At 37.8% G+C, this 23495-nt stretch overlaps 1 protein-coding gene across 3 annotated transcripts in view; it reads left to right on the forward strand.

Annotated features, from left to right (window-relative positions):
• USP48 (ubiquitin specific peptidase 48) overlaps window positions 1-23495 on the forward strand; it is a gene marked incomplete at its 3' end in the record, with an annotated part of 66895 nt that overhangs the window by 15359 nt on the left and 28041 nt on the right. For 2 of the 3 annotated variants that reach the window (XM_082648600.1, XM_082648599.1), the window contains exons 4-13: window positions 1194-1321; window positions 1658-1782; window positions 2269-2377; window positions 6177-6310; window positions 6919-7001; window positions 14623-14802; window positions 17737-17865; window positions 18555-18704; window positions 22180-22377; window positions 23299-23413. In XM_082648600.1, coding sequence (XP_082504726.1) covers window positions 1194-1321; window positions 1658-1782; window positions 2269-2377; window positions 6177-6310; window positions 6919-7001; window positions 14623-14802; window positions 17737-17865; window positions 18555-18704; window positions 22180-22377; window positions 23299-23413 — 1351 coding nt within the window. The remainder of the gene's footprint in view (window positions 1-1193; window positions 1322-1657; window positions 1783-2268; window positions 2378-6176; window positions 6311-6918; window positions 7002-14622; window positions 14803-17736; window positions 17866-18554; window positions 18705-22179; window positions 22378-23298; window positions 23414-23495) is intronic. The other variant, XM_082648601.1, reaches the window with a different exon arrangement.

Raw genomic sequence — 23495 nt, forward strand, 5'->3', positions numbered from 1 at the left:
GACCAGTCAGGAGACAAACTACACAGTGATTTGAACTGACAAAAAAAATTATTAATAGGAAATTAGAGTAATAGGGGAATTGGTTAGTAAGAATTGAAAAGGACTTGAAAAAACACAGATATAGCAGATAGGGGAGCAGCCACTACCCCAAGGGCTGAAAAAGAATACAAAAGGAGGAGTCCCACACCCCCACTGACCAGGCCTGAGATCCAGACCTCATTGGAGAAAGCACTGCCTTCCTGAGCTCACTGGATGGCCAAGAAGGTGCTGAGATGCCTCAGTGGGTTTCCTAGCTGGAAACTGTCCTCAGGGAGGTACTGGGCCTTGGAATCTCTTGCAGAGAGTGTCCAGGAGGTCATTCACAGGGTGGTCATTCAGGAGGAAATGCCTCACAAGAGGCATCCCACTGAAGCTACCAGAGGAGGTGCCGGGAGAAGCTGCTGGCCACTGCTGGCTGAGGGAGCCCACAGAGCCTGGTGAGACACGGAGTGGAACCCTGGAGCGCCCTCTACTGACAAGACTCAACGTTACACTAGCTGGCAAAGGAGGAATCTTTGCAGAGCTCATCTCTGTTAGCACAGAGCAAGCAAAGAAGGGTGGATTTGGAGCTGAGAGGCAGTTAGTTAATCGATAACTGGCACAGAAGAGAATACACAAATCTTTTAGGGCTCTTGAGATTCATGCTTCCTATTTTCATACCTTCTCCGAACTCACTAGAACTTGAAACTAAATTTTAAGATCTTTAACGGTAAGTTGTTATATTGTTCATTCAAGTTTGAATCAGTGTGCTTGAGATTGCTGTCATTTGCTCTGTTTGTGGCAAGTTCACGTTAATGAGATTATATTAAAGTATTTGGCCATTAATGCAAATAGTAAATATAGTGTATGGTTTTTATTACTGGAATGGATGTTTCGGTGTGATTTGACACTCTAGAAGCCATAGTCATGATTGCTGTTGTTGTTGTAACATATGTATAGCCTCTTGCCTTTAGGGGATGCATATAGACAGTCATGGCTGCCTCATGACTTCCAAAAGATGTGATTACTGATTTCTTTTAAAGTTTTAAAACGATAATAAAACATTATTATAGTTTGGATATAAGGGTGTTTAATTATAATTATGTTCTCATGTGAAGAGGAGTACATTTTTTAAAAAGTAGCAGTTTTTAAAAGAACAAACATTTCTTTAATAGATTATGAGCCTCAAACAATTTGTGAGCATCTCCAGTACTTATTTGCCTTGTTGCAAAACAGTAATAGGCGATACATTGATCCATCGGGATTTGTTAAAGCTTTGGGCTTGGACACAGGGCAGCAGCAGGTAAGAACCTTTTATTTTTTTAAATATAGAAAGCATTCCTTACAATCTTTATAGAAAGAAATGAAGAAATTTTTAAAAATTAATTTTTTTCTATTTTATTTACTGTTCAGTATATTATACATTTTCCTTGATCTCATTTCTGAAAATCCATATGTGGGCACAAACTGATTCAGCATAGCTCTAGTCCTTGTTCCAAAATGCTAAGTTCAAAGTACAAAAGTACAAAATGCTAAGTTCAAAGTTTCTGGATTATTTTACTTATTACTATTTGTAACAAATTGAAAAGCAAGGTATGATTTTTTTTTTTCTTTTTATTAACCCAAACCTGTATTGTAGGATGCCCAAGAATTTTCAAAGCTCTTTATGTCTCTTTTGGAAGATACTTTGTCTAAACAAAAGAATCCCGATGTGAGGAACATTGTGCAACAGCAGTTCTGTGGGGAATATGCTTATGTAACTGTGTAAGTGTGTTTCCACTTTTTCATCATGCATTTTATTCTAAGGCGGTTGCTTCTGTGTCTTCTAGTTCAGTTCCAGGTTATGGATTTAGTGGCCTATCATGGGACCTGAAGTATTTATAGTAATACGTTTCCATGGGAACATGTAAACAACTGACTAGATAATTGCAGTTGAACGCATCCAGGTGTTGGGAACTGTGGTTGAGCTCTTGCTGTTTACTTCATGGCTGTGGTCTGGGCTGAAAGCATGAGATTGGAACCTGCTGGAGTACTAAAAGTAAAACAACTCTTAAACTTTTTCCTAAGCATAAAGTGCATGGCCTCATCAATCACTTTGTTTTCATTTTATTGAATATACATAGTGTAGATAATTTCAATGACAGAATTAAGGTAATAAATGCTTCTTTGTGTATTTCCAGGATGTAGTACAGTAGAATGTTATTGCTTTTCCCACTCTGATCTTAATTTTATCACTCTGCTTTATTACAGGTGCAATCAGTGTGGCAGAGAATCTAAGCTTTTATCAAAGTTTTATGAACTGGAGTTAAATATCCAAGGCCACAAACAGTTAACAGATTGTATCTCAGAATTTTTGAAGGTATTCAGATTTTGGCGTATATGTTGTTTCTGTTCATTAACACTATTCTGAATGTCTTTGATTTTATGAATAAATTCATCATTTCAACTTTTTCTACATACGAATGTCTCTGTTTATGTAATGATGTAGAAGAGACTTTGTAAATTATAAAATATTAAAGTAGGCTGCATTTAAAATAATTTTGGGGGCTTCCCTGGTGGTGCAGTGGTTGAGAGTCCGCCTGCCGATGCAGGGGACATGGGTTCATGCCCCAGTCCGGGAAGATCCCAAATGCCACGGAGCAGCTGGGCCCGTGAGCGATGGCCGCTGGGCCTGCGCGTCCGGAGCCTGTGGTCCGCAACGGGAGAGGCCACAGCAGTGAGAGGCCCGTGTACCGCAAAAAAAAAAAAAAAAAAAATAATTTTTGACTGTTTCAGTTTATTTTATATGTAGAGTTATGTATGTGCAAAAACTTGTGTGATTGGGGTGTAACAGAGTAAGAAAATGTAAGTGATGTTACCATAAGGTTAATTTACTTTTTCATTTAATGAGAACTAGACAGTGTTGAATGCAAATATTTTTTTACATCAAATACGGCCATTCTTCAGCCTCTCCACTCCATATCTGTGTGTGTGTGTGTGTGTGTGTGTGTGTGTGTTTATTTTGGCCACACCAGGCGGCATGCGGGATCTTAGTTCCCCAACCAGGGATTGAACCCGTGCACCATGCATTGGGAGCACGGATCCTTAACCACTGGACAGCCAGGGAAGTCCCTCTTTGTATATTTAGATTTACGCAGAGACAGGGAAATGGTTCCCCTTTGTTTGGAGTGGAAAAGTTGCTAAGAGGCAGCCTTTGTTATCATGTAGGAACAGACACATAGCATGGTATTGATAGGTGAGCTTATTATATAGCTTCCTTTCTTAAAATAATTTTGTACTTTTCCTCCTCCTTTAGCACAACCATTAGAATGCTTGAAGTTCTCATTTATTGGGTTCATTCAGCTAAATATTGAGTGCTTACATGTTCAGGCAGTGTTTCAGCTGTTGGGAATAACCATATGGAACAAAACAGACATTTTTGCCTTTAAGAAGCTTATAGTGATAATGGTATGGGGACCAGTGACGGACAATAAAATAAATGGAAGTAAAACATCTAGTGTGTCAACTGTAATAAGGGCTATGGAGAAAACTAAAGCAGGGAAGGGGCATGGAGAATGTGGAGTGTGATTGAAGGTGGAGTAGTGAGTCATCCAAGAATTGGGGAGAAGAGTGTCTGGGGCAGATGAAATAGCAAGTGTAGAGCATGAGACAAGAATGTGCCTGGGGTTTGAGGAATAGCAGGGAGGTCAGTGTGGTTGAAACATAGGGAGGATGATAGAAGATGACATTGTGGAGGTAACTAAGGACCATATCAGACAGGGCCTGGTAGACCTTTGTTGGAAATCTGACTCTGAGTGAGATGAGATACCATGTAGGGCTGTATGCATAGGAGTGATGTAATCTGTTTCAACAGGATAACTCTGGTTGCTGTCTTGAGAATAGGCTGATGGTGGGGCAAGGGGGCAGACAGAAGGAGTTGATGGTGGCTTGGACCAAGGGTTAGCTGGAGAGGTGATAAGCAGTGTTTGGGTTTTTTCAAAGTAGAGCTGATAAAATTGTAGATTGGATATGGGGAAAAAGAGAGGAGTCAGGGATTACTAAGGTTTTGCCCTGAGCAACTGGAAGAATAAAGTTGGCATAACTAAGATGTGAAGGAGTGTGGGAAGAGCAGGTTTGGCAGAGGAATTAGGAATTTGCGGTGGGGCATGTTAGATTTGATAGGTATAGTTCAGGGGAGAAGTCAGGGCTTGATCAAATCACCAAGGGCATGAGAGAGATGAAGACCAAGGACGGAACCCTGGGACATTCAAACATTAAGAGATCAGAGAGATAGGGGAGCAGCTAGTCAGAGATGCTGAGGGGGATGTGAGTTGAGTAAGTAGGCGAGTGTGGCTTCCTGGATCAAATGAATAAAGTGGTGGTACTAGTATTGTATTACTGTATTTATTGTCTTGTAGCATAATCTGTACCAAAAAGCTCTTATAGAAACATAAACGAGGTTGAGGTCTATCCCGATGGAGCTTTTTCTGTAAACCTACAGCATTGGAAATGCCTCATAGAGTAACTATGTGGTTTCCTTTACTCACAGAACTACCTGTTGTATCTGTGGGAAAGAACTAACTATAAGACAGAGCTGCCAGGGCTTCCCTGGTGGCGCAGTGGTTGAGAGTCTGCCTGCTGATACAGGGGATGCGGGTTCGTGCCCCGGTCTGGGAGGATCCCACGTGCTGCGGAGCGGCTGGGCCCGTGAACCATGACCGCTGAGCCTGTGCGTCTGGAGCCTGTGCTCCGCAACGGGAGAGGCCGCAACAGTGAGAGGCCCGCATACTGCAAAAAAAAAAAAAAAGGACAGAGCTGCCAAGTAAACTGTGAAAAACCTAACAGTCAAACTTTTTTTAATCTTAGATATTGGCATATCCCAACGATCTGTACTGTTGTAGGGTGTGATAGCTTAGGAATGAATATGATTTGAACTTAATACAATTTTAGAGGGTGTCAAATTCAGAACCAGACATATCCATCTCCTGACCCTAAACATGGTCCTACAGTAAATTGCTTGAGGAAACTGGATCCCAAAGGTTATAGGTGGGGAATTTTGAAGTTTGTCCGTATTCCATTGGAGATCAAAGAAGCCCAACTAAAAGAGTTGTGGACTGACTGACATGACAGCTGTGGATTGAGCAAAACTTCTTTTTGAAAGGGCTATCTTATCTTGAAGATTATGACTTTGGAGATTATCACTAAAATAATCACTAAGGTGATTGGCAGTGGAAAGAATCAGAACATGTGAAATTCCTTAAAAATTTATTGACTTAAATAATTTTGCCTATGTTACACATAATAAAAAAACCCTTTACACTGTGCAGAAAGTCAGCATAAATAAAAAAAGGAAAAATTTAAAAAGAAACCACCATTAGCTCTAACATTGCGTTTTTCTGCACTCTTAGTTTTGTGTCATGAATGTGGTTCAGTAACTTTAACTGTGTGTGTTTGAAATTTGTATATATAATTTCATATTCATTGCCCATATGTAGTTTCCGCCCATTTTCACTGTTTTAAAATTAATTTTGCTGCATCAGAGTACCTATGATTTCTTTTAATTAATTAATTTATTTATTTATTTTTGGCTGCGTTGGGTCTTCGTTGCTGCGCGTGGGTTTTCTCTAGTTGCGGTGAGCGGGGGCTACTCCTCGTTGCAGTGTGCGGGCATGGGCTTCTTATCACGGTGGCTTCTCTTGTTGCAGAGCATGGGCTCTAGGTGCACAGGCTTCAGTAGTTGTGGCTCACGGGCTTAGTTGCTCCACGGCATGTGAGATCTTCCCAGACCAGGGTTCGAACCCGAGTCCACTGCATTGGCAGGCAGATTCTTAACCACTGTGCCACCAGGGAAGCCCCTTATGATTTCTTTTCTAAACCTACTTCCTTACAATTCCCAGAATTGGGATTATCAGGAGAAAAGATCTAAAGCCAAGTATTTTTAAAATCATACGTTTTGGAAAGAGAAACATTAGTTTTAAATCATTGTATACAAATTAATAATGTCACTGCTAAGCTAATACAATCTTATGTGTCCTTCATTATTTATAATAACTTGATCTTAAAGAGCTTGAATAGAAATAGAAGCTATTAACTAAAATGAAATTATAATTTGCATCATAGGGTTGATCACTTAAAAAAATCTTTTCTTTTTTTTTTTAATGTGTCTTATTCCTGATCAGGAAGAAAAATTAGAAGGAGACAATCGATACTTTTGTGAAAACTGTCAAAGCAAACAGAATGCAACAAGGAAGATCCGACTCCTTAGTCTTCCTTGTACTCTGAACTTACAGCTAATGCGTTTTGTCTTTGACAGGTAAATATGTGCATGTCGTAGTGTTTGTTGCTCACTGTGGACTAGTATGTACAGATTTTACCATAGATAAGATAGTAAAATGCTTATAATTTGAAAGTCAAGATTTGGGGATGAAAGTTACAGCCTGTCATAATTAAGAACTGGAAAAATAGAGAATCCTTATTTTTTATTCTGAAAAATTATTAAAAACTGCCAAGGAAAAGCAGACATTTAGGTAGGAACTGAATTTCCTTGACATTCTGTTTTACTGTATAAGGACTTGAGTAAATTTTCTACTCACTACAGTACGTCCGCCATTCCCATGGAGATAGATCAGGCAATTTTTTTTCACATGTGCATTTCTTCTGTAAAGCAGGAACATGTATGGTTTCCTTTGTAATAAAACTAAAACTTCTAGAAATGTACTGTTTGGAATTAGCACTTTAAATTCATACCTTTTAGGGTCTTGATTATTTATTGCCCAATTCTAAGACAGTATTATGTTTTGAACAAGATTGCTAAATGAAATCTACCTAGCTGCTATCCAGTTTATTAAAATAACCAGTAGACCTTATACATTGTTTTATGGTTGTTTTAAATATAAATATAATTAGCTTTTTCTTGGTTAGGCAAACGGGACATAAGAAAAAGCTGAACACCTACATTGGCTTCTCAGAAATTTTGGATATGGAGCCGTATGTGGAACACAAAGGTAATATTTTTACCAAGCAGTGATAATTATAATGCTCAGAGACGAACCTGTGATCTATTTGTGTTCAGTACAGAGTAGCATTTTACTACTAAATTTTATTTGCTAATCTTTGAGAACAAAGGCATTTTAGGTGAGCCGATATGTTACTTTCATTTTCTATGAGTGAGTACATAACAAAGATTAGATGGTTCATGGACGTATATTGGGATTGACCAAAATGTTCGTTCACGGAAAAACCCGAACAAACTTTTTGGTCAACCCAGTATATAATTAATGGTATAAAAGAATAAAAAATGAAAAATACTTAGCTGTTCCTGTACTCAAGGCTTGTTACCTTAGCCTCAATACCATATCTGTAATTCCTCGTAAAATTAAGGGTCTCCAAGCTGCCTCCATTCACGTTTTTAAAAACCATTTTATCAAAAACATTAGATGGCCTAGTTCCAATATTTATGCTATAATTATATATATGACCACTGATAAGTTGTAGGATGTTACGACAGAGTCTCTAATAACTTACTCTTCTTTTTCTTTTGGTAGTCTTCATCCTACCAAACAGGATGATTCTTGTTAGAGAAAAGAAACATCTTGCCCTTTGTTTCTCCTGCCCGTACTGGACAGACCATTTTACTTCTCTTTTAAGATTGACCTTAATGTTTGTGAAATTTTTAATACAGAAATTATATCATAAACTCTGCTGTCTCCGTAGAAAAGTTCTGGTGGCAGCTTATAAATAGGAGCAAGCCATAAAGCAAAACCTTCAACAGAAATGATTGGGGAGGTTGGGGGAGGTGATGTGGTAAATATTTAAGCCTTAAAATGTATGGTGCTCTCTAATCAGTACTGGAGTTTAAAATTTACACCTGTGGAAGAAGGAAACTACTGTAGAAGTTGCTGCTGGACTTTGTTACTATTATATTTGGCTGAATGAATAAACTTTAGCAGTAGTTCACTTTACGTAGTAGTTTGCTTCCTGCCTCCTTTGTTTAGGTAATTATTTGAAATTAGAGAAGCCTGATGGCTTAGTGATTTCTCAGGGTCAGAAACTTAGGAGATGTAAAAGTATTCCTTTCCTTTTTTTTTTTTTTTTGGGTGCGCTGTGTGGCTTGCAGGATCTTAGTTCCCTGACCAGGCATTGAACCCGAGGCCACTGCAGTGAAAGCATCCAGTCCTAACCCTGGACAGCCAGGGAATTCCCAAATTATTCTTTTCCTTGACTCCAGTGTATGATTTTGAATAGTTCTTATTATTCAATTTATTATATATTTGTCCAATTTGTATTGTAAAGAAAACCTTTGACCATAATAAGTCAAAAAAGCTGTATATATAATTTTAGTATGTTGGATTACTAAGTAATTTTTTTTTTTTTTTTTTTTTTTTGTGGTACGCGGGCCTCTCACTGTTGTGGCCTCTCCCGTTGTGGAGCGCAGGCTCGGCGGCCATGGCTCACAGGCCCAGCCGCTCCGCGGCATGTGGGATCTTCCCGGACCGGGACACGAACCCGTGTCCCCTGCATCGGCAGGCAGACTCTCAACCACTGCGCCACCAGGGAAGCCCTACTAAGTAATTTTTAATTAGAGAAATAAAAATTCTTATTTTAGAATTGTTAGCTATGACTGGTAAAATTAATCCAGTAGTTTGTAGTTATAGACCTGTTCACACTCTTTTGTAATGTTTGTTATACAAATGTATTACCTCATATAGGTAGAATACTAGAAACAAGTTAACTTGTTATAATTGCACAGGGTTCATTCTAGATAATTAGGAAAATTCAGAAAGCATAAAGAAGAGTTATAAATAAGAGCCACTTGTAATTCTATCACCCAGATAACCAGTATTTATATTTTACTAAATTCTTATTCATGTATGTCTACACACACATATCCACACAAAGTGGAAAAGATAGATCTAAAAGATGATCTATTTTTTAAAGAAGAATTCATTTGCTTCTTTAAATAGTGAACCTGCAGATATACGGAGATATGTAGACAGAGGGATTCTCATACCTTGAACATTTAGCAGCTTACCCTCTAACTCCTGCCATATTTCTTGGGGATTTTAATATCCCTGTAGACCATTTTAAGAGTCTGAATAAAATTCATAGGCTTTTAGAAGAAACCAATTACATTTAAAGATTTTTGTTGATGTGGATCATTTTTGAAGTCTTTATTGAATTTGTTACAATATTGCTTCTGTTTTATGTTTTGGTTCCTTGGCCACGAGGCACGTGGGGTCTTAGCTCTCCACCAAGGATTGAACCCGCACCCGCACCCCCTGCATTGGAAGGCGAAGTCTTAACCACTGGACTGCCAGGGAAGTCCCAGAAACCAATTACATTTAAATGTAGTTATCAAAATACTGACACAAATTTGTAATACAGTAATATAAGTGCAAACCAAAGAACAGGTTCCAGTAGTCAAAACCACTGTAATTCTTAAGTTGATGAGTACAGTAAATTGATAAGTATAAAATCAGGTTATCTGCAACAATGATAATGTGATAATGAAAGCCGTGATGTCTATTGGTAGTAGAGTCACAGTTACTGCTAATCCGTCTGTGGTTTATTGTCGTCATTAATAATTTAGGGAATACTACTAAGTACCACTGTTGTAGACAGTCTTCAGCTGACCTCATTAACAACTACTCTCCTTCAGTGATTTTGTCTTTCACTCGGCCTCAGTCCTTCTGAGGGTCATAGCTACCTTTTTCTTCCATAGTTTAAATTTCATACATCTTATTCCATCCTATTTTTCCTCCTCTTCTTAAAATTATAAAATGTAACACATTCATCGAAGTTAAAATACAAAAATGTATGGCTCAGAGAATTATCACAAAGTGAATATCTTCACGAGTACCACCCAGGTCAAGAAAAAACATTCCCAATACTCCAAAGATTCCTGTGTGCCCCACCCAGTTGCAATCTCCTTCCTCCTGAAATATAGCCAGTAATCTGACTTATATGGAAATCACTTTTTTGTCTTTTTGCTTTAGCATTTTACCGTGTAAGCTTGTGCCCCTAAACGTTATAGTTTAGTTTACCCTTTTGCCTCCTGGGACATAGCCAGGTGAAATCTGACCCATCATTAAATCTTAACCTGCCTCCTCTGCTCCTTCATCTGGGCCATTGATCCCTGGAGAAAAACACCACAGGTCTGTCTGTCTTCTTAACCTTTTTATTTTGGAGAATTTCAAATTTATATGGGAAAATCCAATCTGACAGTTTTGATCTTTTAACTGGATCAGTTCATCTATTTACACTCCTAATTCCTCTAATTCAAATTTACATCACTTTTTATAGTTCCCTGTCACTTGCATATATTATCAAGTTTCTCATTTCTCTAAACATAGAGAGCCCAGTTTTATAATCCATGACTGATATTGGTGGAATATTATTCAGGTTTATTTTTGCTGTCTGATTTGGTTATTTTAATGTTGCCATGTCTTCCGTACCTGGTTATCTCTGGAAAATTTTTATTTTATTTTTTATTTTTGCCGCACTGCATGGCATGTGGGATCTTGTTCCCTCACCAGGGATCGAACCTGCGCCCCCTGCAGTGGAAGTGCAGAGTCTTAACCACTGGACCACCAGGGAAGTCCCTGGAAAATTTTTTACGGGGATTCACTTAGGGCTGGGATGAAGCCACCTCCTTCAGAGAGACCTCAGGTTTCTTTCTGCCAGGCACCTGGGGTCCCTACTAGTTAGGTATCATCACAGATCAAGTTCGCTACTTGAGGTTCCCTTGCTCACTCACGCTATAAGAACCCGGCCAATTTAACCCCATGACATTTCCCCCCATTCTCTTCCTGTTGTTCTGCTCAGGGTTAAGGAGTTTTCTTTAGGTTCCCTGAGGTTGGGGAGTGGAGAGGTGGTTTCTCGTTCACCTTTTCCATGAAGTGATTGGGAGAGTGCAGTGTAGTAGAAAGAAGAGTGGGTAGGTGAGTCTAGGTAAGCCCCGAAACGTGGAGTGTGGAAGTGCCCACCTGGTGGATACAACCTGAGCTGGGCTGTTTGCTATTACTGTTTTGTTCTTTCAGTGATTAACCTGGAAATTATAACATACCTAACTCTTAGAGTTAACAACTTTACCCTCTAAAAACAGTACAAGGACCTCAAACCACTAGGAAATCGATATTCTCCTAAGTTGTTTATTGTTTTCATATGTGTTTTAGTTCTACCTTAAAAAAAAAAACTGATAAGGGGAATCCTATGCCAGGGGCCTAGGTTCGATCCCTAGTTGGGGAAGGAAGCTCCTGCAAGCTGCTTGGTGTGGCCACAGCTGCCACACACACACACACACACACACACACACTAGCCCTCAGCTGCCAAACACACACACACACACACACACACACTAGCCCTCATAGGATGCCTTATTATCTGTAGAATTATTGGTGTTAGTTTACCTACCTCCTCTGTTTATCATTCCTTTTAATATTCTAGACCTTCCAACTGGAACACTTGAATTAAGTTTGTAAAAATGCCTTTAGTAAGGGTCTGTTGGTATCAAGTTATTTTCAGCATACTGTCTGGAAGTATATTTATTTCTTGTTGTGAAATTTACTCTAAGGATTAACAGTTATTTTCACTCAGTACAATTAGAGATTCTGTTGTCTTAGGGCTTCCTTTGTTGCTGTTGTAAAGTTGGTTGTGGTTTAATTCGTGTTTCTTTATAGGTGACCTGTTTTATTTTGTCTGATTTTGAAGATCTTTTTTTGTTTGTTTTTGTTTTGGTGTTTTGCAGTGCCACTGTGACCTGTTTGGGTTGAATTTTAGTGTATTTATCCTCCCTAAAGGATAAATTTCTCAACCATTATGTCTTAAATTTTTTTCTTTTCCATTCATTCATCTCTCCTTCTGGAATTACATTAGTCATGTATTAAGATTTTAACTTTGCCATCCATGTCTCCTAACTCTTGCTTTGTCCTGCATTCTACATAACTTTTTTCAGGCCTACCTTCTACTTTAATGATTCTCTATTTAGGCAAACCTAATTGCGCTGTTAAAACTTGTGTAGAGTTTTGACTTTCAGTTATTGTAATTTTCATTTCTAGAAGCTTGATTTGGTTCTGTATCACATCTTACTTTCATTTTTTATAATCTCATTCCTTACTTTTAGTTTTTATTCTATCATTTATTTCTTTAAACATAACGTTCTACTTATTTTTACTTTTTCCAGTAACTGAGATGAAAAACTTCATGGGTTATTTACCTGTTGTTTCCTGCCTCTCAATTATAGTGACTTGTGTCCTTTGTGTTGTGTTTGTGTGTGTTTATGTGTATGTTGGACTGAATTCATATTCTTTAGAACTGTCACTCATTCTAGGACCACATCAAACTACACTCTTGGCTTGAGGTTTTTCTGTCTTCCTAGGTAGTATGAATTCTTGGTTGAAATATTCATGAGGGCTTGATTCTTAAAAACTTGCAACAGATATTTTTTTCCTCACCCCAAGAGTCAAAGTATAAGGCAGATAATTTTTTCCTACTATTTCCTCTGCAGGGTAGGTTCATTTCTCCTTATTTCTTAAACTGAAGAACCCTAGTTTCACAATGTGAGTCCTCTTCTAGACTCCTCACCTTTTAAGGATCTTAGCTTTGGTCCCACAAACCTCTTAATGTGAAAACAACAGTTGAAGTTGATAAAGTTTCACCTAATACTCTCAGGAGGAAATTGGTTTCATTTTCCTTAACCTCCCTAGCTTCCTGCCTTCACATAGTATTTGGCTTCTGAGAATTCTTCATTTGTTGCCAGATGATCATTGCATCTTAAAAGATTTTAAAGTATTTTTATCTTAGTATTTTAAATTTATTTTCAGCTGGGGGGGGTTAGATGAGCTTTGCTTCAGGTATTAATCTGCATTACCGTGTTCCCCCACTGAGCTAAAGGAATGCAGGACTTTGTCATTTCAGTCAACTGCTGTATTCTCCATGCCTAAAACAGTGTCTAGGATGTTTATTATTTGTTGAATGAGTGACTGGCTATACCTTTATGACTGACTTCTTGCAGTTTTAAGGAAATTACAGTGATGAAACAAAGATATGTGTGCAAAGATTTTTATGACAAAGGTAATTATTTAATGGCCATAAAATGCTACCAGTTTAAATGTCCAGCAGTGAGGGAGTGGTTCAATATAATGTGGTGCTTGTATATAGTCACTATAAATAATTTTCAGAAGAATATTTAATGATGTGGAAAGATGTTAATGATATATTTGTTGGAAAAAAATCTATAAGTTTCAATATTAATAATGGTTATGTCTGTGTTGTAGGATTGCTGATGAATTTTTCTAATTTTTATTAATAAAATGTAGTAGCAGTGATTGCTTTAAGTACATTTTCCTCCCTATAATTTAAGTTTAGAATGTTTAAAAGATATTTTTCAAACTTAAAAATATTTTGTCTTAAAACATAAATGTTCTTTCATTTGCTGATATTTTGATGTATGGATAAAGCCTTCTCTTCTTGCATAAACCATGTGCATAGTAGATAGGCTGTGATATGTAGGTTTTGTTTATTTATTTTAATTTATCTATTTTATTTATTATTTATTTTTGGCTGCATTGGGTCCCCGTTGCTGCGTGCGGGCTTTCTCTAGTTGCTGCAGGCAGGGGCTACTCCTCGCTGAGTTGCGCAGGCCTCTCATTGCGGTGGCTTCTCTTGTTGAGAAGCACAGGCTCTAGGCACGCGGGCTTCAGTAGTTGTGGCACGCAGGCTCAGTAGTTGTGGCTCGCGGGCTCTACAGCGCAGGCTCAGTAGTTGTGGCGCACAGGCTTCATTGCTCCGCAGGATGTGCGGTCTTCCCGCAGCAGGGATCGAACCTGTGTCCCCTTTATTGGCAGGCGGACTCCCAACCACTGCGCCACCAGGGAAGCCCCGGTTTTGTTTACTTAAAGTGGAATAGTTAATAAGTTAAAATACTCATAAAGAAATCTGAGTGCAGAACCCAGTCTAGATTTTTATTGTTTCTTTCTCTGTATTTTCTATTTGTCTCGTCTACACCGATTTTTTTTTTCCCCCTCTTTTGGCCGTGCCACGAGGCTTGTGGGATCTTAGTTCCCTGACGAGGGATCAAACCCACGTCATCAGCATTGAAAGCACCGAGTCCTAACCACTGGACCACCAGTGAATTCCCTTGTCCACACCTATTTTGAAAGCAATTTTCCTTAATGACTTATCTCCAATGTTTAAAAAACATTTTTCTTTTTTCTAGAAACAATAGCTTTTTAGTTTTGCACTCAAATCTTATTAGTTTGTGTGTAGTTAATTTTTGTAATAAGTTGGAAAATATGAACAACTGATTCTTGGTAAGCATATGGCTCAGCCTGTTAATGCAGAAGGGAAAGTATACTTCAGAATAGCTTCGTAACCCTGAGTGCCCAGAATGCCGTAGCTTTCCACCTGTATATTTTGCAGAGGGAATGGAGAGTTGATACAGTGAGCTGCTTAAAACAATGCCTGCTACTTTATTTTATGAGACTAAATTCTTTAAATCTTAGGTGACATATTTTGAACTCTGTCAGATGCATAAAGAATTGTAATCATTACAATTCAGGCTCAGGATATAAGAAGAAATAATGTTATCCAAAATTTCTTTCATTTTTCCCCTTTCTCCTTCCCTAGGTGGGTCCTATGTGTATGAACTCAGTGCAGTCCTCATACACAGAGGAGTGAGTGCTTATTCCGGTCACTACATTGCCCATGTGAAAGATCCACAGTCTGGTGAATGGTATAAGTTTAATGACGAAGACATAGAAAAGATGGAGGGGAAGAAATTACAACTAGGGATTGAGGAAGATCTAGGTAAAACCTTTAAGTTGTGAGTGCCCTTTTAAAATATAATTTTTTTTTTTACCAGAAATGTTTGTGATAAATTATTATGGCCCAAGATTGTTATGGACTATCAAGTCTATTTGCATTTCTTAAACACATGAAATCTCTGAACATCTGTTATAGAAATGCTTGAATTTTTTTAAAAAATGATTTTGCTCCAGAGATGGTTTCCATAATGTCATGTTTTCAGTACAGTTTGAAGGCACAAATTTAATTTTCAATTAACAGGTTAATTGTGGGCAGCTAGGGAAGAGGATGGTGAGTATTAAGCTAAAAATTATGAGTAGTAGATGTAATATAGTAGGATTTGTAGTCCTTTTCTCTGGGTCAGGAAATTTATTTTGGGGAAATAAGTATAGCAGGGGAACTTTGTTCCCTGAGCAATGTCTACCCCTCTCTGTTAAGTATCTTACTCCATCCCTAGAGTGTGGAGCAGTGCCTCTGGGGAATAAGCTGCTTGCTGTTTTGTAGTGATGAGGTCTGCTGTAAACGATACCTCCTGAAATAGTATTATTCTAGTGTGTAGCTCTAGAATAATACTATTTCAGGAGGTATCGTTTTCATCACCTCGGTTTTCGTGGGCTCCATACCCATTTGTTGTCGAATGGAGTGGGCTGTTCTTCCAATAGGAGCCATCTTGGCTGAGGTTCTCATCACTTTCTTACCGTATTTGTCATTTTGGGGTGAGGCTCGGACAATGGGATGCGAAAAGAGAAAAGGATTGGGAGTAGGTGTGTGTCTCCTGCCACCCTTCTTTCTTAAAGGATCAGTACCTCTTTCCCAAGGTGGAGTAGCATGGCAGTTAAGGTTGGCTTTCAGGAAGGCCTGGGGAATCTTGCTGCAGATGTCCATGTGGTGGCTCTATTCTTGTAATTGGAAGAAGTATTTTCTATTTTTTTTATGTATACCATTTTATTCTTTTTGCGGTACGCGGGCCTCTCACTGTTGTGGCCTCTCCCGTTGCGGAGCACAGGCTCCGGACGTGCAGGCTCAGCAGCCATGGCTCACTGGGCCCAGCTGCTCTGCGGCATGTGGGATCTTCCCAGACCGGGGCACGAACCCGTGTCCCCTGCATCGGCAGGCGGACTCTCAACCACTGCGCCACCAGGGAAGCCCCCATTCCAATGTTTTAATACGTCTCATTATATGCAGCTTACATTGCTCCTTTTATCTATTTTATCAAAAATAGAAAATACTTATTCATTAAATTCCATTAGTCAGTCATTACTATATTCTCTTGTGAACTTCTATGAATCATTTTATATTCCGTCTTATACAAATTAATGAACATGTTTTTTTGAGTTTTCCCTTTTTAAAAAATTTTTTTAAAAAATTATTTATTTATTTATGCTGTGTTGGGTCTTCTTTTATGTGTGTGGGCTTTCTCTAATTGCGGCAAGTGGGGCCACTCCTCATCGCGGTGCGCGGGCCTCTCACTATCACGGCCTCTCTTGTTGCGGAGCACAGGCTCCAGACGCGCAGGCTCAGTAATTGTGGCTCACGGGGCTAGTTGCTCCGCAGCATGTGGGATCTTCCCAGACCAGGGCTCGAACCCGTGTCCCCTGCATTGGCAGGCAGATTCTCAACCACTGCACCACCAGGGAAGCCCAATGAACATCTTAAATCTTAACTTTTTAGTTAGGAATGACCAACGTCTTTTCTTTGTATACATGCTCCTGACAGTTTTAATTCCCTGTGACTGTGGTCTTCAAACATACTTGCTCCTGTAGTCCCTATAAGAATATTGAACAACTTTTGTATTTCATTGCACATTTTAAAATCCAGCATTTTTCATTGTAAATTTAAATAGCTTCAAATAATGTAACTTCTGACAAATTATAAATATTGAAACTTAAACTGCAGCATTACTGTTGTATCCAAATGAAATTACATAACATATAGATTCCATACATCCGTGTCATCCTTTTCAGAGTTAAATGAACTGATCTTTTTTTATGACAGGATTTTTTTTTTTATGTTTCCTTTTTCTCCTATACTAGTGTTTCCATTACACTGACCCTATAGAATTTCATTCTAATGGAATATACTAAGTTTTCTGTAGCTATAAAGCTCTAAATAGTTAGAAAGTACTTCTGGATTGAGTGTTCTTTTTCTTTTTTTTTAAATAAAACTATATAATTGATCAAACCAATGTAAGTGTGTTAGAAATTTTTAAAAATTGAACTGCAAAATTTTACTGTAAACATATCTTTTGGTGAGATAAGATTTTTTTTGTCACAGGTAAGAAGAGGTTATATCTTTCTTTTGTAAGGTGGGGAGGCAGATGACTGAAAGGAGAGGTGGAAACCATCAGTGAAACCTGAACAATTTTAGAAAAATACATTGTCAATTGAGGATCTGATAATTGATTTCCTCAGAGCTATGCATGACCTCCTACCCATTGGAAGGTTATCCTGGGGTAATCAGACTCAATTTGAAGATCCCCTTCATGTGATGTATGTGCCATGTAAAACACGAATGTTTTCCACTTGCTTCTGAATTTATAGAGATTAGTGGCTAATCTTAGCATTTTATTTCATTTTTTTTCAGGAACATTCCATTTTATTTCTTTGCACAGTTAAGTCTGGATTTATTTTTGTAATTTAAGATCAACAGTAAAATAAACTCATAATAGTTTGTGGTTTGTTTTTTTTTTCCTGGTTCAGGTTTGTCATTGTGAAAAAGAATACTTTCTTTTCAGCTTTTAAAAATGGAATATGGCAGGCAATGCGGGTTAGTAACTTGTTTAAACATTAAAATATTTGTCCAGCCTGCTAAATTTGTATTTTGAGTTCGTATTTTAGGAATTGTTTTCTATGACCCTCCCCCTCCCCCTCCCCTGCAAAAGAATGAATAAACTCTAGGCATTCTAATTTAGTCATCTTTTGATTTCTCTTACCTCAGCAGAACCTTCTAAATCCCAGACACGTAAACCCAAGTGTGGCAAAGGAACTCACTGCTCTCGAAATGCGTACATGTTGGTTTATAGACTACAAGCTCAAGAAAAACCCAACACGACTATTCAGGTACCAGGTGAGCAATTTTCCAGGATTACATAAGGCAAGTATTTTAGAATACCATGCTCAAAGGTCAATGACGAGAACGGATTGCTTTTATCTATTATGGTAGGTTGGTTGCATATGGTAAATGGTGAAAGTGTATATAATCACAGATTTGCTTTAAAGTGGTGAGTTTTTATGATAAAGGAGGCTTTAACAGAACTGTTCCACTGACTGCCCCTAAAGAAAAGCAAAAGCAATTAAAAAAAATTCCTGTGGATTATAAAGATGAATTTAAAGAGCAATTTGGTTCTGTTTTGCTCAGTTTTGTAAAGCAGTTTTGGGTTTTAGCCAGTTATAAATTTTCTAGATTTAATATAAGAAAGGAAGAGCTGCTGCTTGGCTGAAGGCAGTCGTCAGTTGTCATTTTACCTAATACTGTGCTTTGCTCTGTCTGTGGCACCATGTGTTTTGAATGGTGTTTCTGACCCATTTGATGCTTCCAGTTGGCTGATGATGTCATGCAGAATCGGGTAGGGAAACCCCCTGGTATTATTCCAGGGTCTGTCTTCAGTGTTACTTCTGCCTGCAGGTTGTAGGGAGACCATAGTAGGATTTTGCCACCAAAATCTTAGCCAGTATTTGTTGTAATTTACAAATCAGCATGGTTCTTTGTCTTTGAAAAACAGGATAAAGGTTTTTGTGTCTTTCTATTCTGAATAGCCTTTCTTCAAGAGCTGGTAGATCGGGATAATTCCAAATTTGAGGAGTGGTGTATTGAAATGGCCGAGATGCGTAAGCAAAGTGTGGATAAAGGAAAAGCAAAGCATGAAGAAGTTAAGGAGCTGTACCAAAGGTTACCTGCTGGAGCTGGTCTGTAAGATATTCTGGGACAGCACTGTTGCCATTAAGTGCCTTGTTTCTTTTATGTTCACAAATGTGTATGAACAAACTTTCCCCTGCCCTTTCTTATTTATAACCCGTTAATGCCAGCTTGTGCACTATACAATTACTATGTAAACCAACAGTAACTTAATGTGTAGCATTCCGTATAGTTTTCATTATCGTGTACTTTTAAAAATGGGAAGCTCTTAATAAATTATGAGGTTTAGGTCAGCACTCTGCATATATAATTCTTGTAGATATTTCTGATTTCTGAGGCATTAACTTGTTTTGAAAGAAAAATCAGATTGGGCTACTATGAAAGCAACTTGCCTAGTCTATTTCCTTGTGTACTTTGTGCCCTAAGAGTATTAACAGGCATTCTTTTATATGAGTACTATTTTTATGATACTGTTAGATTATTTTGAAATTTAGTATCAAATATTCTAAGAATAGGAAAGCTTTCTGCTGACCCCTAATTTCTTAAGAATTATCCCACACAGTCCAGCTCATTCCTTTACTGTGTATGTTTATTCAAGTTTATCTAATGCCTCAAAAAGGAAACCTCAACTCCTTAAGGCTGGTATGCCATTTGTAATAAAGTTTTCGGTCATTTCATAGGCAATTCCCCATACCCAACTCCTACTTTAAAAAGAGGCAGTTTTACTAATTTTAGAAAATAAATACTCAAGCATAATTGTACTTGTGGTTTTGTCTTTTTGATATCTCAGTTTTCCATTACTGGTATTACTTTAAGCAAAAGATGAATATAAATTGCTACATCTGTAAGAATATCTCTCAAAAGTTCTGTCTAAACTATACCTTAATTTGATTCTGACCTTTCTTTGTAACCTGTTAACTCTGCTTCAAGGGTTGGGATTATCCTAAATAAGTAGACCGACCTCAGTTTTATTGGAAACAATTTGGAAATGAACATGTAATTCAGATCTCTAAATTTATTCAAAGGAGTTGGTACCTAGAAATTTGTTTTCTGAACCTTATTCATGGTTTCCTGTATTCACTGGACAAAAGAAAGCAACTTACTGGGTCTATAAACTAAAGAGAATCACTCTTTAAAATTGTATGGTCCAAAGATGTTATGTGTCAAATTTACACTGTGTGCCCTCTTGCCTGTTTTCATTCCGTCTATAAGAACCAGTGCTTGTGTTCTTTAAATATGTATATATGTTATCAATACTCTTACCAATTATGAGGTTTATAATTTTTTCCCGTTTATAGTAACCTTATATGATAGTAAGTCCATGTTTTCCTAAAATATTGTCAGATCTCAAAGCTACTGACCATGGTTTTGTGCTGCCAATCAAAGTCTTATGTTTTTTCTAAATCTTATCTTTGTGAACATACTAAAAGAAGGGTCATTTATCCTAAAATATAAACCTCACTGGGAACCTGAACCCTTTTGGCCCTTTTTATTTAAGTTGAAATAAATTATCTCTAAATAATCCTAAATTATCTTTAGGTAAGTTGTTTCAAATATTTTTGATGCCATGATCTTTCTAGACTTTATAACTTTCCAAAACAAATTCCTATTCAAAATCCAGGCATTTAAAACTATATATAAATAAGTTTGAACCATAGTATATGTTTCCCTTTGGTAAATATTTTAACACTTGCTTTCCCGCTTCGTCAGATGCTGAGATTTTTATACAGTTTGTTATCCCAACTTAATAGAGTTCTTACTCCTGTTAGTTGATTCTCCATGCCTTTGGCATCACAATAATGGAGAACATCTGTGAGAACCTGCCAGGCGTCTCTCTCTAGTGCAGAAACATCTGTAGTGTAAAAACCTTCCACAAGCAGAATCTACTTTAATTATTGAGACTTGTGCTAGACCCCGGTTGTTAGGGAAGCCCTTGGTAGAAATTGCTACAACTCTTTCAAGATTTTTCTAATCTTCATATCTTACATCAATAGCCTTGAGATTACTAAAAGTTTTAACCTATGGGACTCTTCCTTGGGAAAAGATTAGATATGCTAAGACTTGTATTTTGCTCTCTGGGATAGGGATCATTCCATACCATTATACACTGTAAAATGCCACAACCATGTTAACCTATGCTGAATCTTACTCCACATTTATATATTGTGTGAATATATGATTAACTTTTCTATATCTCTTTTCTTCCATAAAAGCTCAAAATGCTTCACATATCCTATCTTTTACATTCAACAGCATCCCTGTGAGGTAGGTAGAAGGCAGGTATTATTACCTTCATTTTACAAATAAAAGATCTGAAGCATAGAGAGTTCAAGTGACTTGCTCAAGTTCAGTTTCTTGGTGGCAGAACTTGGTCTCAACTTGTAGTCACGAGCTCTTCCTCTGCAGCTGCATCAGAGCTGACCAATCAGTTAGGAGTCTCTCAGTTTATGATGTACAGTTTTAGCACAAATAAGGGATCCAACAGTTCTGGATTTTGTTTTTGTAAAAATTGAAATGTTTTATGCTAAACTTAAAATGGAAGTTAGTTTTTAGACTTGTAAATCTCAGGGAAGTGTAAAATTGGTCAAAATGGGCTTTGAGTTGAATTGTCTATCCCTCAGATCTCATCAGAAGTAGTATCATAATACAAATATATAAATTCAACCTCTGTATGTTTTCTTCTATGTTTTATGCTGGGACTCACTGGAGATCTTTGTAAGTAATCAAAGCTGGCCCTTTATCTTTAATTTTGGCTTTTACTGAACTCTGGGGCTCTGTTTTCCCAAATTAAAACACATTCTGAGGTGTTTGGTTGTATCTTTTAATTTTTGCAACTTCAGAATTGATAATATTCGATTCCAGTGCACTTCATCCTAGAAGTTGCTTAAAATAGCTTAATTTCCTGAAATACATAATAATGTAATGAATTGATTGTGATATGGATTTGGATGGGGAAATCAACTACCTTTTAATCAACATCAGTATCATCTTGGGTGAAGAAAAATTCAGTGGTTTAAACGGCCTTGTGAAAGTGCGGTTATAGCTGATGAGGTTAATTTTTAACTTAGAACCTAGTCAGACTCCTCATTTTAACTTTCAGTTGTATTATCACACATCGATGACAAGTGTTTATGAAAATCGTTATGGGGGTGAGGTTATGTGATTTGCGAGCTGGCCTGGAGTGTGGCTTGTAGTCACCAAGTGTCCTGATCAGAGCTCTGCTGTGCTATCAAGCAAGACACTTCTCTCTGTGGAAACCTCTTTTGTAGAATGTGGTTAATAATACCAGCCGATCTTACAGGGCACCGTGCAGACTCGTCCCTCCCGTGCACAGCTCCTTGAATTCAGATGAGTGCTAGTTAAACGGAGCTTTGTGCCGTACTCATGAAACGTCTTCCCTGAACAGTGATTCTTCTGATTCTGCTAACGTTGGAAAGAGTTTGCATTGTCTTGAGGAAATGAATGTATCGCTTAGTCAAAAAGCTGTAAAAATACATAGGCTCTTTCCCTTGCTTTCTTCCTCAGAGCCCTATGAATTTGTCTCTCTTGAGTGGCTGCAGAAGTGGTTGGATGAATCGACACCCACCAAGCCTATTGATAATCACGCTTGCCTGTGTTCCCACGATAAGCTTCATCCTGATAAAATATCAATTATGAAGAGAATATCTGAATATGCGGCAGACATTTTCTATAGTAGATATGGAGGAGGACCAAGACTAACTGGTAATTCGAGATGTCTTATCTGCTTAAAAAAGAGTAATGCAATAAGTCTGCATTATATGATCTTTATGATCATTTGACCCAGACTGTGCTTAGACCTCATATTCCTTGCACTTTGCAAAAATGATTTGCTAGGGCTTCCCTGGTGGCACAGTGGTTGAGAGTCCGCCTGCCGATGTAGGGGACACGGGTTTGTGCCCTGGTCCTGGAGGATCCCACATGCCGCGGAGCGCCTGGACCCGTGAGCCATGGCCACTGAGCCTGCGCGTCCGGAGCCTGTGCTCCGCAACAGGAAAGGCCACAGCAGTGAGAGGCCCGCGTACCGCCAAAAAAAAAAAAAAAAAAAAAGATTTGCTAAGTCAAGTATAAATTAAGCAGCGTCATACACAGTATATTTATAATGTTAGAAAAGAAACTGCTTATTCAGTTTTGTTGTGTGTTTTTTCTCACAAGACAGACAAAATAGGATACATTAGAGAAAGCCATCTAGTGTTTTGTTATTTTGTACAGTACTCTTCAGAGTATTGGTTTGGTTGATACCCACAGAAAGGTCTTAAACAATTAACATTACATTTATAGTTGTCAGATATATTGATTACCCTCCCCTCCTTTACACCCTCCATCATTTGATGGTGGTCTTGCAAAATTTGCATCTAAATCTTGTAAAATATACTTTCTGGCATAGATAGTTATAGCATATTATAACATTTTATGTCCTATAGTTCTTTCTTTATGCAGGATAACACTATTACTGTCTTGAGATTTATGTCACCAAAATAATTTAGGACATATACCAATTTGCTATATTGTGAAAATTTGTGACTTTGGGTTAAAATTCTTCATTGTTTTATGAAGTGCTGAAAACATTTTCTTAACAGGAAATCTGTATGTGAATACACCCTTCCCTTTCGTTTTCTCTCTCAGTGAAAGCCCTGTGTAAGGAATGTGTAGTAGAACGTTGTCGTGTGTTGCGTCTGAAGAACCAACTAAATGAAGATTATAAAACTGTAAATAATCTGCTCAAAGCAACAGTAAAGGGGTATGTTCACAGTGTATATTGTTTGATAAGCTAAAAAACCAAGTAGCTTATTATTTGTGGATAATAGGGACTTGGGATCTTT

Source organism: Grampus griseus, assembly GCF_964374135.1.
Source record: "Grampus griseus genome assembly, chromosome: 1".
NCBI classification, from domain to species: domain Eukaryota; kingdom Metazoa; phylum Chordata; class Mammalia; order Artiodactyla; family Delphinidae; genus Grampus; species Grampus griseus.